The 18479-nt window shown below is 46.6% G+C and overlaps 1 protein-coding gene across 1 annotated transcript in view; it reads left to right on the top strand.

Annotated features, from left to right (window-relative positions):
* Positions 1–18479, top strand: part of CLIC5 (CLIC family member 5) — a 103577-nt gene that overhangs the window by 45542 nt on the left and 39556 nt on the right. Inside the window, exons 2-3 of the mRNA XM_086706996.1 lie at positions 9446–9555; positions 13321–13446. Of these exons, the coding sequence (XP_086563122.1) occupies positions 9446–9555; positions 13321–13446 (236 nt within the window). The remainder of the gene's footprint in view (positions 1–9445; positions 9556–13320; positions 13447–18479) is intronic.

The following is an 18479-nucleotide window of genomic DNA, read 5'->3' as shown; positions in this document are numbered from 1 at the left end:
GGGCTTAACTAATTATTACACACCATTTGGTATTTAAAAAATAGTCCTAATAAGGAATACTACCTGACCTACACTAATAAGGAAAAAGTGGGCAGCTCCAAATATTGTCATTATAAAGAAAAATTCTTTCTCTTTCATGTAATGTGAATCCATTTAGTGCTCTATAGATGAGTCATTTTATATTCAAAGAAAGTTCTCTTCCTGTGGCCTTTGTCACCTTGACACTCTTTCCCATAAGATAACAATCAGCCTAGCATAGCAGAAAGCTATAAATCAGAAATCAGGAATTATCCCTGATCCTGTCATGGGACCAGACTGTGCAACCATAGGCAAGTTGTTTAACCTTTCTGGACCTGTTTCCTGACCAGGAAGAAAGAGCTAGACCATATCGTCCCTGAGATCAGTTCTGGCTCTATTATTGTAGAATTTTTTTTATCTCTAAACTTGAGAAAATTGCCTGATTATTTGAGTCTCTGAGGACAGTTTTTATGGGCTAAAGCAACAAGAAATTGAAATGTGCCATCAGTTAACTTTCTGGAGAAAATGGAGGTTTCTGTCTTCTAGTATTTCTATACTACTTTTTATTTTTAATGAAAGTATTTTTTTTTAATGTGTATTTATTTATTTTGAGAGAGAGAGAGAACAGGGGAGGGCCAGAGAGAGAGAGGGAGAGAGAGAATCCCCAGTGGTCTTCGTGCTGTCAGCGTGGAACCCGACGTGGGGCTCAGTCTCAGGAACTGTGAGATCGTGACCTGAGCTGAAATCAAGAGTTGGGCACTTCATCGACTGAGTCACCCAGGCCCCCCAACCTTGTTGGGTTTTAAATGAATCAAAGAGCCTAAAAATCTTGCATTTTGAAGTATCAGACATTTAAGCATCTGTAGGAGGCTGGGCCCAGTCAGGAGAGAGAAACCACAGAGCAGTTGAAACAGGGGAAGGTTCACAAAAAGTATTAACTGTGATAAGAGAGTAAGCATAACATACATGAGAATTCTGGAGCTGAAGGAGAATAGCCAAGGAAGGGGTTCAAATCTCAGTGGAGAAGTTACAGTCAGCCCAGCAAAATGCATAGAAGCTCACTGGTTTGGCCAGGCCAGAACCGGTCTGGAGTTGCTTGGGCAAGCAACCGGCCACTGTCCAGAGCTCGAGTGGCAGCATGTGGTCAGCAGTGGTGTCACGGGCATCAGTGGGAACCAGGCATTAGCGGGGGTAGGAAGCCTTCTGGCTATGTAAGCCTCACATCTCTGTGAGAGGCTCAGTGAGTGCATTTCCTACGGGGCGCATTCGGAGCTGAGAGACAATAAACTGATCAATGATACAGGGTCTGTCAAGCTTAAATGTCATTTATCCATTTCCTGCCACTCCTTCTTGGAACCTCTCTGAAAAATCATTCCCTCTTTTGGACCTTGGTGCCCTCACATGACTTTTGGACAATTACCAGCTCTTTGGTACATAGCAATGTCATTTATCCATTTCCTGCCACTCCTTCTTGGAACCTCTCTGAAAAATCATTCCCTCTTTTGGACCTTGGTGCCCTCACATGACTTTTGGACAATTACCAGCTCTTTGGTACATAGCAAGCTCTATGTACCTGGTCTGTCCGTGGGGGGGGGGGGGGGGGGTCTTAAATGAGCAATTCTCAAACGTTGTTGGTGGCCTCTTGGGGTCGTTGAGGCTCTTTCGGGGATTCTGGGAGGTCACAACTATTTTCAACGTTTTTTATTTATTTTGGGACAGAGAGAGACACAGTATGAACGGGGGAGGGGCAGAGAGAGAGGGAGACACAGAATCGGAAACAGGCTCCAGGCTCCGAGCCATCAGCCCAGAGCCCGACGCGGGGCTCGAACTCACGGACCGCGAGATCGTGACCTGGCTGAAGTCGGACGCTTAACTGACTGCGCCACCCAGGCGCCCCCACAACTATTTTCAAAGTAATAGAATTTCTCCCTGAGGTTGAAATTTCCTGAGTAAAAGCTACTAGTGCTTGAGCAAAAATCAAGGCAGGGGTACAAACAGTGTTAGGAGTCACGTGTGTGCAGAAAAAAAAGAGTCTCATTTATGAATGTCCTTGATGAAGCAGCAAAAAGTATATAACGTAATAAAGTCTCAACCCTTGGGTACATGTCTTTTAAACGTTCTGGCTGATGAAATGGGAAATGCACATAAAGCTGCTGGGCTGCGTTCCGAAGCACAACGGTCCTCTAAGGATTAGCACTTTCGTGATTGAGTTGTGAACCCAACCAGCCGCTTCTCTCACAGAACAGAGATTTTACTCGAAAGAGCAAGTGGCGGACAAACTGGCTCCTCAGGCTTGGTGTTTCCCAGACGTTCTCTGGAAAATCAATGAAATGAGCCTGTCATTTCGAGGATAACAACTGACAGTATTTCTTGCCAGTGATAAAACACAAGCTTTCGAGAGAACAGTAGACTACTGGAAAACCGATAACTTGCTACCATGCACTTGACCACTTCTCTTAAACTTCTCTGATGAGCTCGGTGGTGATATTACTGAATGAAATATTTTGACATTGTGTGATGAAACGTATCAGCATCTGGAAGATCTGCATAACTCGGTGAAATGCTGCTTTCCAAATGACGAATTTGTGATGTTAAAAAATCATTCATGGGTGAAAGATCCATTCATAGTGCGAGACAGATGAATGGGGTTTAGTGGAACAGAAGAACTTCATTGATAGGGTTTCAAATTCCACCTATCAACTCGGTTTTAAGAAACTATCACTCGAGTTTCGGTATGGCATTAAAGAAAAATGCCCACAATTATCTGAAAAAGCTATTAGATTACTCCTCCTGTCTCCAACTACATATCTGAGGGAGGCCAGATTTTCGTTTTATACTTCAACCAAAAACAAAAGATTGCAGAAGCCAGCTTCTATTAAGTGAAAGATTTTGCAAAAATATAAAACAATGCTGCTCTTCTCACTCAATTTCTTTTCTTAAAAAATACTTCCTTTATATTAAAATATGTTATTTATTTTAACATACAGTATGTTTCTTATTATTACTGTTATGTTTAAATCAATAAGTATTTAAAATATTTTTTAGCTTTCGTTTATAATACAGTAAATACAAAAGCTCTTTGGGATTCTCAACAATCTTTTTTTTTTTTAAATTTTTTTTCAACGTTTATTTTTTTTGGGAGAGAGACAGAGCATGAAAGGGGGAGGGGCAGAGAGAGAGGGAGACACAGAATCGGAAACAGGCTCCAGGCTCTGAGCCATCAACCCAGAGCCCGACGCGGGGCTCGAACTCACGGACCGCGAGATCGTGACCTGGCTGAAGTCGGACGCTTAACCGACTGCGCCACCCAGGCGCCCCTGGGATTCTCAACAATCTTTAAAAGCATCTAAGAGTTCTGAGATCATTGGGGCACCTGGGTGGCTCAGTTGGTTAAGCATTCGACTTCGGCTCAGGTCATGGTCTCAAGACTCGTGAGTTCAAGCCCTGCGTGGGGCTCTGCGCTGACAGCTCGGAACCTGGAGCTTGCTTCGGATTCTGTGTCTCCCTCTCTCTCTGCCCCTCCCCCACTCACCCTCTGTCTCTCTCAAAAATAGAGAAGTATTTAAAAAATTATTTTAAAAAGAGTTCTGAGACCACAATGTTTGAAAATTACTATCTTCAATAAATCTCCACTAGTCACTTGAATTTATAAAACTATAGGAATTTGTGAGTGCGATGGTGAAGGCGGAGAGGAAGGTGGCTGCATTACTCAAGGTCACACAGCAAATTAGAGGCAGAGATGGGTTTAGAACAATGATCTCCTGCTATAGTGTGTTATACAGCCCAAACTTCTTTCTCAGGACACTCTTCAGAGTTCCAACATCAGAATTTTGAGCTACTCGAGCCATAAAAAGGGAGTAGTACCACCCTCCCCTCAACATGCAGCCACTTCTTGTTGCTGAGGACAAAGTAAATAAAACATGGCCCATGTTTTGGGGGGACCCAAGCTCACCATTTACAGGGAGAGACTATATGAAAGGCAATGTCTCATAGTGTATAATATGACTTACCTGGCACATAACATAATGCATATTCATACAACCTACATAATTATATTATACGGTTATTATCTTTTGCGATATTATGTATTATGTAAGTTCTATTATATATAGCATATAATAGAGTATAACTTATAGTAAATACATTTACTATATCTAGGAAATAGGAAGTACTTTGGGGTCATAGTTGGCTGGTGATTTTGTGCATGTGCGCTAGGCTCATGGCAAAGCAGAATTGTGAGGGGTGCCTGGGTGGCTCAGTCGGTTAGGTGTCCGACTTAGGCTCAGGTCATGATCTCACAGTTTGTGAATTCGAGCCCCGTGTCGGCCTCTGTGCTGACAGCTCAGAACCTGGAGCCTGCTCCGGATTCTGTGTCTCCCTCTCTCTCTGTCTCTCTCAAAAATCAATGATACATTTAAAAAAAATTCAAAACAGAATTGTGAACTTGGGAAGATTTCCGTCAGTGGTACCCTGTTCTCCTGACACTTTCTGGCTTGCACTGGTTTCCTAGGCTTTCATAACAAATTACCATAAACTGGGTGGCTTTTCACACACAGAAATTCTTCTGGAGGCTAGAGGTTTGAAATCGAGGTGTCAGCAAGGTCACATGCTCTCCAAAGGCTCTAGGGAAGGATTCTCTTCCTCATCTCTTCTAGCTTCTGGTGTTTCTGGCAATCCTTGGTTGTTCCTTGGCTTGTAGATGAGGGACTCCAATTTCTACCTCTGTCTTCACATGAACTCTTCCCTTGCATATCTTGTGGCCAAACTGTTCTCTTCTTATAAGGACATAAGTCATATTTAGAGCCCGCCCTAATCCAATATGACCTCATCTTAGCTTAATTTCCTCTTGTAGAGACCCTATCTCCAAATAAGGTCACACTTACAAGTTTTGAAAGGACACAGGTTCAGTGTGTGTGTGTGTGGGGGGGGGAGGCATTATTTAACTTACTACACTGCTTTTGTGCCTGCCCTCTGCCCTCATTGTTCAGAACCTCTTTGGGCCATCCATCACATTTTCCCTCACACTTTTCAGGGCCTGGAGTCCCATTGAGTTTCACGTGGCTGTTCCCTGTTTGTGTTTTGCATGGTTGCTACAAGTTCCCTTCATTGAACCCATGAGTTTAACCACGGTTTATCTGGGCCGCATAACTGGTGAGCTGCCAAGGAGGAAAGGGAGAAGCTGAACAACTCAGTAGAAAACAGAAACAACAAAATAACAACAACAAAGATGAATACCTGGATGGAAACACGGGCTAAGAACTTGCATAGACATTTCTCCAAAGGAGATCCAGATAGCCAACCGGTATATGAAAAAATCTCAGTGTCACTCATCATCAGGGAAATGCAAATCAAACTCACAGCGAGATATCCCCTCACATCAGTCAGGATGGCTATCATCAAAAAAACCCACTGACCCAACCAGCATTGCGGAAGATGCGGAGAAATCGGGACATAAGCGTGCTGTTGGTGGGAGTGCATTTGGAGAAGCCACAGTGGAAACCAGTATGGGGTTCTTCCAAAAACTAAAAATAGAACTGCCTATGATCCAGCAGTCTCCCTTCTGGATATTTATCCAGAAGAATTGAAACCAGGATCTTGAAGAGATAGTAGAACACCTTTGTCTTCAGGGCAGCACTGTTCACAACACGCGAGAGGTGGAAAGAGTCTAAATGCCCACGGACGGATGAATGCCTAAAGAAACTGTGAAGTCTATTTTAAGAGGCCTTGAAATAGAAGGAAGTTCCGAAAACTTGACACCAGGGAGGAGTCTCAAGGACATAAGGCTAAGTGAGTTAAGTCAATCACAGAAAGACACCTGCTGCGTGATTTCGTTCCTGTGAGGTCGCGAAAATGGTAAACATCATCGAATCAAAGCGAGGAGTCGCGCTTGTCAGGGCCCGGGGTGGGGGAGAGGGAGACGAGGAGGTGCTATTCAACGGGAATAAAGTTTCAGGTGAGCAAGATCAATGAGCTCTGGAACTCTGCTGTGCAACGCCGTGCCTGTAGTCAACAGTAATGTATTGTCCACTGGATGTCTTAGGGGCTAGATCTCGTGTTCGGTGTTCTTCCCACAAGAAAGGAGAAGAAAAGAGAAGAAAAAAAAAAGAAAACGGAAGAGGAAGCTGAGAATCCTCCCATGTTGTGTTTATTGCTCCTTTGGCAGTTTTCATTTACTGGGCCCAGTATCATCGTTTAGGACAATAGTGAAAATGGGGGGATCTGCGAAGGCCAGGACCCTGTGCACCCTCCAGCACAGCTGCGTGCACGCGGACTGAAGGGTGGGGTGCGTGCGTACAGCCTGAGCACTGTCACCTGCAGCTCTGTGACCTGGGGCCACCCTGTTAACCTTGTTTGGGTCTTCAGACTGGACCACAGGCATGGCGGCGGGAGCCCTGCATCTGGAGCCAGATGGCCTGGGTTCAATCCAGGGACCCTTAGGCCAGTTATCTCCTCTCTCTGTGCCTCAGTTTCCACATCTTGCAAAAGGGTGATAATATCCCCCTACATAGGCTTCTCATGAGAAATAAGTGAATTCATATTATATGTGAAGCATTTCGAATAGTGCCCGACAACGCAGACATCAGTTGTTACCATTACATGAGTTTTCTGTGCAGCCAATAAGAATTCCAATATTTTACTGGTTCCTCCTTCAATTCCCTGTCATTGCCCCTCCCCACGCCCACCAGAGCTAAAACAGGTGACAGTATATGGATATGACTTTTGGTTTTGTTTTTTAATTCTTGTCACTTATAGTGTAACCGGCCCTAGGGAACAGTTCCTTTGTCAGGATGTCTTAAAGGACCAGGAACCAGGTACCCGTTGAGTGAGTGCTTCCTGGGAAGGTCTTAGGGGGCTGACATCATAAACGCAAGTTAGCAAACCAAGCTGTTATTAAATTCACCGTTGCCTGTCGGAGTGTGGCTTTATCGGTAACTTTAGCTCTGTGGGTAGGTGTGGCGCCCACGCTGTGCCCTCCCACCTTTCAGATTTTTGAATAACGGAGCCCATGGTGTCTCAGCTGCTCGGGAGTGGGTCCGTTTCCAGCACCAAGGAAAAGTGAGAACTGAATAGGGATGGGGCTTTTGGTGTCGTTAAGAGAGAGGTAAAATAACTGTAATTTCATAGCAATTACCTACAACCAACACCGTCAAAGGCGCCAGTTTTCCGCGATAAACCTGAGCCTCTGCTGGGAGCAGTTTGCGAGGCAGAAATAAGCACACAATTAGGCTCTCATGTATGAAAGACGGCGTCACCCCCTCCCCACCCAAATGCCACAGCTGAACAGACCTCAAAGGGGAAAACTCGCGTTGCATTTTGGGAGTGCATTTTTTTTCTCCCTCCCTTAGAAAAAAGTCTTAATAAGCCCCCATCCTGGAACCTTTGGATTGTTTGCAGCTTTGCCGGGAAGCCCGGGGGGCCTTCACTCCCCTGGCCCTCCCTGTCCTTGGAGGAAGGCACTCCAGCCACCTCTTGGGGCCGTGGTTTCCAAGGCGGCTGCTAGCAAACTGGAGTGAGTGGGTGATTCCCCCTCTAGGCACCATGTCAGGGGCCCGTAAACCACTCGGTGGAAACGAATCACACAGGGATCGGTTCCCCGACCTTTTTGTTTGTTCATGGATGTGCTGAAAATGAATTCCTTATAAAATTCACGTCTCTGTAGCCCGCTCAGAAATAAAGCGAAACTTGCCTTTCAGTTGATTAAAAAACAAAAACAAAAAAGCCATGCTATTTTGAGGAAGGTACTGAGAAAGGGAGATCTAGTGAGCAGAATTATGCAAACACTCAGTAATGCTGTTATTATCATTATACAGTAAAACCTTGGTTTGCGAGCGTAATCCGTTCCAGAAACACCCTTGTATATCAAAGCAAATTTCCCCATAAGAAATAATGGAAACTCAGATGATTGGTTCCACAACCCAAAAATATTCGTATAAAAACGATTACAATACTGTAATATAATACAAAATAATAAAGAAAATACCAAATATAAAGAAAAATAAACAAATTGACCTGCACTTTCCTTTGAAAACCTTCCTGGCGGGTGTGAGGGAGATAAGAGAGAGGAGGGTTACTGTGTAGGACGTCTTTCACTATCACTAATGGAATCACTGCTATCTATTGGCTCAATGGCATCTTTTTCTGCATGGGGGCCATTGTATACGCTCACTTGGATGTAGACTACAATACAGTATTAATAAACACTTGTCATATACTGTATTTAATGTAACTGGCAATCAGGCAGCAGAGGAAAGGGGCTATATCCGCAGGCAGCCCGACCTACAATGAAGCAAAACATTCCTGAGCTTCCTCTTGTGTAGAAACGCAAAGAACCGTGCATAGGTGCTTTGAAGCGACAAAATATACACTAGTGCCAGTTGGGGGCACCTTCCAACGTTCTGAAACATCACTGAAACAAACTGGCCTGAGACTGAGCATCCGGCATGGGAGCCGATCACCCACAATCCTGCAACGAGAGAAAGAGACAGAGAGAACCATGGGCTCAGTTGTGATCATGTGACATTCAGCATCACGTACTACTCGTATGGCAAGACATCACTCATTTATCAAGTTAAAATGTATTAGAAATGTTTGCTCGTCTTGCAGAACATACAGAACAGGTTACTTGCCATCCAAGGTTTTACTGTATATGTGTTCCTGCCTTATCCACCAGCCAACTCCACAGAAGGCCATAAGCTCCTTGACCAAATGCATTTTTTAATCTCCTGTGTAATTTTCTCCAGTGCCTTGCACATAATCGAGAGCCAATATACAGTTACTGAGTAAAAGAATAGTTTAACAAGCGAATGGCTTCTTGACACTGAGGTAAAGAACCAGTACTAAGGGGGCTATTGATTAAAATCTTGAGTCTGCTGTCTGGATATAAAGAGATGGGTTGAAGTCTGAGGTATTTGTACTCATGACGTACCATGGAGCAACGACCAAAGGATAGAACAGAGTAAACCAGGGAGGAACATAGTTGGGTTCGGTATAGCCAAAGAAAAGTATTTCTAATTGTTAGAAGTACCCTCAGAATGGACTGCTTTGAGAGATATAAATTGTTGGTGAGTGGAGATATTCAAACACAAACTAGATGATGACTTGGGGGGACAGAAGTTGGTGGTCTAACATCATTTATATTAGACTATGTGGTGTTGAAGGTCTCCCTTTACCCTGAGATGGTTCTATGGTTTCAGAAATTTATGAGTACATACTTGCCATACTGGGAACTCAAATTCAGTTCAGTCTGTATTGATTGAGTCCTTACCGCGTGCCAGGCATTGCCCTGCAAAGATATTAGGAAGACAACAGTAAGATAGGGCAACTGCCCTTTGAAGTTAGACTGGTCATGGCTTTAGTAAGTTCTCTGTATATTCCTTCTTGCTAACACGTACATGCCGATTCAAGACTCTGGTTCTCTTCTTTCTAGGCTGGAATCGATGGGGAAAGCATTGGCAACTGTCCCTTCTCTCAGCGTCTCTTTATGATCCTGTGGCTGAAAGGAGTTGTGTTCAACGTCACCACTGTGGATCTGAAAAGGTAAAAAATGCTGTATTAATGAGGGGTACCTTTGGCTGCAGGACCAGAGATCTTTCTCTGAGTGGGGGGGCCAAAGCTTGCCCATGGCTCCCAGCAGCCTCCTGCTCACACCTCATTGGCCAGACCGTGTCTCAGGACCCTCCCCCACTTACAGGAGAGACACCCGGGACTGAACATTTCTCTGCCCAAATTAACAAGATTTGAGTAGCAAGAAGGAAGGAATGGATATTGGATGTGCAACTGTGAGTGGCACAGAGATGGGCACGCATATCTAAAAATCCAGGAGTCAACCATTCCAGTAGTGTTAGTGCCCCATCCTGGGGGACCCTAGCGGGACTTCAGGTGTAAGAGGCTGAATTTCCAGGGGGTGTTGGGATCTGACCATTTCCTCTGCTTTGTCCCCAGTTTTAGAATTCCTTAGTGTGAGCCTTCTGGACCATAGGGTGGGACGGAGAGTCACTCGTGCAGTTTTAATGGTTGTTAAAAATACCAGGCATCATTCACTATCTGGAGCCACACGCATTTCAGTCTTACATCCTGTTTCCTGTCTTCCGCCTGTCCTATCAGTGAGCTCAAGGCTCACTCTCTGAGTGTTCATCATCCACCTCTACCTTCTTCCCTGGCCAGTTTAGCATATTCTCCATGTTGCCTTTGTGTAAATTATTCTATACCCAGAACCCTACCATCTAGAAGTATCTAGAGATATTTCCATTTGCATTTTCTATTATCACTTTAAAATTGAGGGGCGCCTGGGCGGCTTAGTCGCTTGAGCATCCAACTTCGGCTCAGGTTTGTGAGATCGAGCCCCATGTCAGGCTGTGTGCTGACAGCGTGGAGCCTGCTTCATATTCTCTCTCTCTCTCTCTCTCTCTCTCTCTCTCTCTCTCTCCCTGTCTCAGGCCCTCCCCTGCTCAAGCACTCTCTCTTTCTCTCAAAAATAAACGAACATTAAAAGATAAATAAATAAATAAAATCTATGTGTCAAAAATTGTTATCTGTCGTTCCTCCTTTGAGTTGGGCTCCCCTCCTGAATTCCTGGGTTCTTCCGTTGTCTAAGCACTGGAGAGTTTCCAGCTCCCTTCTTTTGCCACCTCCATTGTCAATCAGTTGCCAAAGGCAAGGCATTGTCCCTCTGTGCTGTTGCTCACCTTGGGGCCTTCTCATCTGCTCCCAAAGCCCAAAGCAGTCGTTCAGATCCCACCACTGCCAGCCCGACTGTTTCTTTGTTCTTCCAACTGGACTTCTCCCTTCCGGGTTCTCTTTTTTTCTGATCCATCCTGTATATTATCTGAATCTTATTCTTCCCCAAATAGTTCTTTAATCATGTGGCTCCCCCACTCAGAAAACCTTCTGATCCTTCCCATCATCTGCGGAATAAATGTAGCTGCAGCTCTCTGTCTAATCTTCGGCCCTTCCCAACGTTGTTTCCCGATGCTTCTCTCGGTGGCCTCTCCATCTCTGTCAGGTTGGACTGCCTTTTGCCCCGTCCCCTCTGGCCTCCAGCCCCTGGCTAGCATGTTTCCTCGGCCTCCTGGAGGCTCTCCCGCCTTCCTGAATGGACAGACTGGTGTTCAGCCCCCCTCCCCCGGATTATCATCTGCGAAAGTGCACTTGCAGGTTTGGCTGGGGATCAGAATGGGAAAGGAAGCCACCTCAAGCATTCCTCAGATGCTTATATTGCTGTGTCATATCTGTTATCTGACCCTGCCAACACCCACTGAGGTAGGCCAGGCAATATCAGAACTCCAGTCCAAAAGATACGGAAACTTTCTTACTGCAAAAAAAAAAAAAAGCAAAAAAAAAAAAAAAGGAAAGAAACAAGAGACAAAGAAAGAAAACATGTATATAGCAAAGAGTTAAGGACCTTTTAAATGTATGATACGGTGAATATTAATTTCTTGTCCTGGCACCACCAGTTATCGGCTGAGTGACCTTGAACAAGGCCCTTCATTTCTCTGAGCTTCCGTTTCCTCATCTGTACAATAGGGATAAGAGCACTGCCTTGTATAGGGTAACTGTGAGGATGTAGTGAGGCAGGCCATGGAAAGCATTTACATCCACTCTTGTGCCTGGCTCGTATCAGGAGCAACACCCACAGACTGTTCTTAGCATCATTCCTTCCCTTGTGGAACTGATGATGCAGTCAGAAAAAGAGGGCTGATCTATATTAAATAGGCCATAAATTAGACTTGGTGACATGGAATTAAATGCTAATGTCGAGCGTCATCCATAAATGCTGAAGAGGGTCAACAAGGACAGAGGACCGTAACTGACCAGCAGGTCACTGGCCAAGTCCACCTACACAGTGACAGCTATAGGCAGCACTCCTCAGTGATGCCAGACGCCAGAGGCCATTGTACTCTCGAGTCACAGGAAAAAAAAAATAATTTCTGTGTCTTTAAAAACTTTTTTTTAATGTTTATTTATTTTTGAGAGAGAGAGAGAGAGAGAGAGAGAGTGAGCGTGAGCAGGGGAGGGGCAGAGAGAGAGGGAGACACAGAATCCGAAGCAGGCTCCAGGCTCCGAGCTGTCAGCACAGAGTCCGACACGGGGCTCCAACTCACAAACCGCAAGATCATGACCTGAGCCAAGGTAGGGCGCTCAACCCCCTGAGCCACCCAGGCTCCCCAGTTTCTGTATCCTTAAGCCACAGAGAGGTAGTGGCTGACAAATACAATGGGTATAGATTTCCCCTCTCAACTGAGGAACCCAAGCATTTTCTGCCTGTGTCAGCTCTGGAGAACAGGAGGAGCAGGTAAAGAATGTCCTCTCATTGTCCAGATGAGGGACACGCACCAAGTAAACAAAGGGACCAAGTAGATGAGATTTTAAAAATACTTCTGGTCGCAGCCGCCTTAAGGAGTTCCAAGTGTCACACAATGCAGCTGGAGAGGATGTGTGTTTGGGCAATGATACGGGAGTAGCACCCTAATTGAAATTCTTCCCGTCCCCTCCCAAACTGATTACGCCCGCCAGGAATTTGTTTCATTACAGACTCCTCTTCGCCCTTGTGTACTTTTCTTCTGTTCTTCCCTCTCATGTTTTCCACTCCCGACTCCCACAAGTGTTGTGTGCTCTGCGGGAGCATTTGGGGTGACTCGGATGTTCAGCCCTGCGCAGGGAAGTGTCTTTTGTTGTCCCTCCCCTCCCTTACTGTTTCCTTGCCTCATGCCCACCCCACCCACCACCCCCTGCATCCACCGGTCCTCCTCCCTCACTTGCATTTCCGCCAGCTGGTGGAAGCATGGAAACATGCCCTTGGCACCATCAGGGCCCCCGGGCCAGCCCAAAGCCACTTTCTCTCCTGTGGCCCATACCCTTAACGGTGCAGAAGATCTTTCTTAGCATAAAAGTGTGATTGGATTCATTAATTTTTAAAATGCTAAAGCTTGGGATTCTGTACAGTGCATTTTTGTTAAGCTGAGGGGTGAAGGAACTTTTGAAAGCAAAGCCCAGCCTCTGCCCTGGGCGTTAACATCTTGGCGCTCATTTAGACGGCCACCTGCCATTCCTTTCTGATTTTTCGGTAGGACTCAGTTCCTTCATCTTGACTTACTCTCGTGACTTCCACCGGACAGACTCGCTGTCACACCACATCCCTTCAGAGCTGTCTCCACCCTCCCTTGCCCTACACCCCCCACCACACGTCTGTTCTGCCCACAGAAAGGCTGGACGGCCCAGGGAGTGTCATTGACAAGTCGCAGGTTGCCCGGAAGGTGAGGCGCCCTGATGTAAGCCACCTCCTGAATCTCGATCTCTCTGCAGAAAGCCAGCCGACCTGCACAACCTGGCCCCTGGCACGCATCCGCCCTTCCTGACTTTCAACGGGGACGTGAAGACGGACGTCAATAAGATTGAAGAATTCCTGGAGGAGACCTTGACTCCTGAAAAGTAATGAGCTGCTTATTTCCGAAGCTGATGACGGGCCGGGGTGGGTCCGTGTTGGAACTAGAAAAAGCACGGTGTTAGCTTTGAGGAGGCAGATGTTCAGCGGAGCCGCATCAATCCAGAGCCTAGGACCCTCTTTTCAACCCCAGAGGGCTACCAATCTCAAAACCGCTCCACAAAGTCCAACTCCAAGGATGGATACCCCTGTGAACAGGATATGCCTCCTAAGGAGAGCGCCGGGAAGGGTGTCCCCCCTGTCGCCCTAAGTGAGTCCTCTCCAGTAGAAGGGTGTCCCTCTCCGTCCCCCTAAATGAGTCCTCTCCAGTTCACTTTGCCTGAAAGACCCCTAACCGAGGGCAAAGGCTCCCCCATTTTAGAACGAGAGCTGGGAGGCTGACAAAATGTGAATAAGCCAGGAGAGCGGTAACCCCGTGACTTAAAACCACACCCAAGTATGAATAGGAGTCACAAACCTGACGAGGTCTGGTTGGAGCCCATATTCAAGGATTAAAAAAGACTGAATCCTCTTCTTTAATCTTTTTTTTTTTTTTTTTTTTTTTTTTTTTGTGAGGGAGAGAGAGAGAGTGAGGAAGGGGCAGAGAGAGAGAGAATCCCAAGTAAGCTGTATAGCTTTATGCTGTCCGCGCATAGCCCGACGTGGCCTCGAACTCACAAACCATGAGATCACAATCTGAGCTGCAAGGCAAGAGTCAGATGCTTAACCTGCTAAGCCACCAGTGCCCCTAGACTGACCCCTGGTCTGAAGTGAGCCCCAGGGGACATGGTAAGGAGGAGATCAGAGGGCTGACTGTAGGCTTGGGTAGACAAGCTGTAAAAGAGGAATAAAGGGAGGAAGGTGAATTCTGAAAATTGATGGAAACTAGACTTGTTGGCTATACTTCATTGTAATCAGGGATTCAAACAATCACACAGTTTTGTTTTAACTAGAAAAAGATTTCTATAGGCAAGGCACAGACTCCATCCTGTAGGACAGCCACTGAGAAGTTTGAAGCGAAAGTGGTTAGAGCCCATTTTCAGGCTTACGTCGGGGCTGGGGAGACAGGAGGGCAGAGGATGGAAAAGCTGGAGGTGGAGAACTCAATTAGGAGGAGCTACTTGGTATCAGCCCATGGAAGACAGACCAGGTGGCTGAGCTAAGGCAGAGGCAGTGAACTGGGGACAGAGAGGTACGAAGGACCTCAGTATTTACTTAGCACATAAAATAACTGGGATTTGACCACTGGAAATCACCATCTTGCATTTATTTTAAAGTTGTATTTATTTATCAATACTTGTGTAGCCCTAACTGTATGCCCTGCGAGATGGATGCTACAGTTGCCTCATTTTTTTAAGTGTATTTAGAGAAAGAGAGACAGAGACAGAGAGCTTTTGCACAAGCGAACGAGTGGGGGAGGGGCAGAGAGAGAGGGAGGCAGACAATCCCAAGCAGGCTCGTCTCATGACCCTGAGATCATGACCTGAGCTGGAATCAAGAGTTGGACACTTAACTGACTTCAACCACCCAGGCGCCCCACCAGTCGCCTCATTTTACATTTGGGGAAACTGAGGCATAGAGAGGTTGAGTAACTTGCCTAAGGTCACGCATCTAACAAGTCACTGTTAAATTAAAACTCCCAGTCACGCTCTGAATAAGCCTTAACATTTCTACATTCCTCCTAAAGGGTGTTCTTTGTCATTTACGTTGGGACAGTTGATTTTCACACTGAGAGCGGAAAGCTGCCTCAAGCCCATTGGAAGCAGCTGAGTGTAGACTTTGAATGAGCTCATTAATTAAATCAGCCATACTCCCCTTCTCAGGACACCAGCCAGCCACTTTGCTGAAAGGGGCCCAAGAGGGCTCAGGGGCCACCCCCCTCCCTCGGGCCTCCCACCTCCTCGCTGGTGCTGGTTTGAAATCCCACATGAGACAATACATGCTGTTTGCAATAACTAGACAGGGTTTAGACTTTGCGTGGGAGACCCAGGAGGGGATGTCCAGGGCGAAGCTATTTTCTTTGGGAAGTGAGACCCACACTCAGGAGTGACCACTTGCGTCAAGGCCAGTGGGGAACGCGAAATGGAATCGGTGGGGAGCAGCGGGTCCTACTGGGTCCTCCGCCAGGCCCGTGGGTGGAGGTATGCAGCGCTGGGCTGGGCCTGCGGGGAGCTGCGGCTTGCTCTCCTGGTTCAGTCGTGTGCTGTGACCCCCTCGGATGTTCTCTTTCGGTGTGAAAGGATGACCCGAGGCCCCTCCTGCACTAGATGCTCACCTTAGCCAGGATCCCTCCGCCTCAACCGGCTGTGCCTCTCTCCAGGCTGTTTCTCTTACTCAGGGGTCTCCTGTCTACATCCATAGTGGGACCAACGGGGCCCATAAGACCCCCGGAGTTACACTCTTCCAGTGCACGTGTACATTCTTCCACGGGAGGACCGTCATCAGATTCATCATCGTTTCATCCTTCTAAAAAATTTCCATGATCCAACTAGAGCTAAGCGGGGTTGGACGCAGACGCTGCCTCCTCTCTTCCCTGTCCACCCCCATTACCTGTCCTGAGTTCTGCTTCCTCCATGCTCTTTTTGTGCGTCAGTGATGCAACAACCCACCACACCCAAGTAGCGGAAACTCAAAACTGTTACAATGCCTGTCTCTCGAACTCCACCAAGATGGAGGCCGTAGCGATGAGACCATCAACCCCTCCAGAGCCCCGAGGAGTGTCCTTTAGATGCCTTTCTATGGGTTAGACGGGGGCAGATGCCCCAGTTACCTTCCAGTAAATGCCACCTAGCCGGGACCTCGGCACCACAAAGGGAACCTGCTATTCTACCCACAACAAGCCGCAAGCCCCTGCTGGCTTCCCGCTGCCTGGATCTGGGAGGCCCCAGGAGAAGTGCAGCCTGCCCCTCTGATTCTCTAGGGGGCAGCAAACCCCCCATAACTGTTCACTGAATGCCGCTCTGCCATGTGTTTTTCATCACACCACTGTTTGTAAAAGCTGCCAGAGAGCCAAGGCATTGTGGTAGCCTTTTTCCCCTTAGCTTTATTTTTTAAAGGAAAAAACCGCATGCAAACACTCCAACCATTTTTTTTTTTTTTAAATCATATTTAGTATTTGGTCCCACAAAGCATTTGGTGTCAAAAGGAATTCAGGAAGTCTCCAGTAGTTTCTAAATGAGACTCACTTCCATTTCTTCCCGAAGACCGGCCCAGTTAATGCTCAACAGGGAAGCCCCGGGATTAGCGTTGGCGATTGCTGTCGAGGCATGCTGGGCCTCACCTCTCACCTCTGTAGAATGGCCAGGGTTCAGAGGATCCAGAACTGAGAGGCAGGAGACCAGACTCTAGCCACCTGTCTATAGGGCTTGTTTGTATGGCCTTGGGCAAGCTTGTCTCTCATTTTCTCACGAGGGGGTGAAACTACATAGTCTCAAAAATGCCTTTCAGCAGAAGCTCCGTGATCCCATGAGGGTCTCAAAGCGCTTTACCTGAGCTGGTTATTATTTAAAATAACCCTAGTGCATAGATGGCTGTGCTAAGAGGTCAGGAGGGGAAACAGATAACGGAACATGGTGCAGTATGTGGTCAATCAACTAGCAAGAACGCATTGGGTGTAAGCAGGATTTGGAACATTGCCAGAATTGGGAAACACTCCGAATTCATGAGTTTAAGAAGTGTTGAGGGATCTCTCACAATAGTGTAAAACAAGAGTGCTTTTTCTCAACCCTCTGGGAAGTAGAGAAGCAGCCTCAGTACCAACGACAGGATGGCACGGTGGCTGAGAGGATGGGCTTTGGGGTCAGAGGGACTTGTGTTCTAATCCACACCACTGGGTTGTGCCACACTGCAGTAACAGATTAGCCACAAAAATCTCTGTAGCTGAGCAGAGTGCAGTTTATTCCTCACTCCAGCAAAGTCCGAGGGGGCAGTATGGCCCCCTTCCATATTGTAGCCTTTGGAGTACGGGACCTCCAAGGCTCCTTCAGCAGAGAAGAAGTAAGAAGGTTCCTACCAAATGTTTTTATTTATTTTTTTATTATTATTTTTCTAACGTTTATTTATTTTTGAGACAGAGAGAGACGGAGCATGAATGGGGGAGGGTCAGAAAGAGAGAGGGAGACACAGAATCAGAAACAGGCTCCAGGCTCTGAGCTGTCAGCACAGAGCCCGACGCGGGGCTCGAACTCACAGACCGCAAGATCATGACCTGAGCCGAAGTCGGACGCTTAACCGACTGAGCCACCCAGGCGCCCCCTACCAAATGTTTTTAAAAGCCATGGTCGTGAGTGGTTACATCACTTACCCTCTCATCCTATTGGCCAGAATCCAGTCACATGGCCCCAGTCTGCCTGAGAGGTAGAAGCTGGGAAATGCAGAGAAGCGTGTGGATATTTAATCTTTCATTCTCAAATCTCTAAACTAATGATCGTAATGTTGATCTCATGGGGCTATCATCGAAGATAATACTTCTTAGCCTAGTGCCTGACATTGAGTAAGAGCTCATTAAATGGCCTCTTGAAGCATTAGAAAGAGAAGCCAGTCTCCCTTTTTGGTGACTGTTTTCCAGATGCAATCATAAGGACCTTTGTCTCAAAACCACAGATCCCAAGGGATGTCTTTTAATGACTAAGCCAGACCCTGTGTACCTCTAAAAATCATTTGCTTAATTAGCAGAGACAAGACAAGCCAGCACACAAAGATCAGAAGAATCAGAAGCATTAACCTGTTTCTCAAGTGAGGATTTGGTGAGGTGAGGAAGCAGAAATAAAGGGAAAGGGAGAGAGGAGGTCCATCCCCTTTTAAGCTGATTAGAAAAAGGACGGTCAACACTCAACTGTCAGGAGAGACCCTAGAATCAGCTAAGGCCTCTTCATGAGGGCAGGAGAATTGTCTTTCTTTCTCCAGTGTATCCCCAACCCCAGGGACAGACAGGGCCTGCTAGATGCTTAATGCATGTTGGTTTTATTGTATGGGCCCCTTTTGCTCAGTGGCATGGTCGTCTCTGAAGTGAGATGTCAGTTGGGATCCTAAGCTAGTCATA

Source organism: Puma concolor, chromosome B2 (genome assembly GCF_028749965.1).
Source record: "Puma concolor isolate L17-30 chromosome B2, mPumCon1.1.hap2, whole genome shotgun sequence".
NCBI classification, from domain to species: domain Eukaryota; kingdom Metazoa; phylum Chordata; class Mammalia; order Carnivora; family Felidae; genus Puma; species Puma concolor.
Note: the sequence above shows the minus strand (reverse complement) of the source record. Positions and strands in the feature narration are given on the sequence as shown.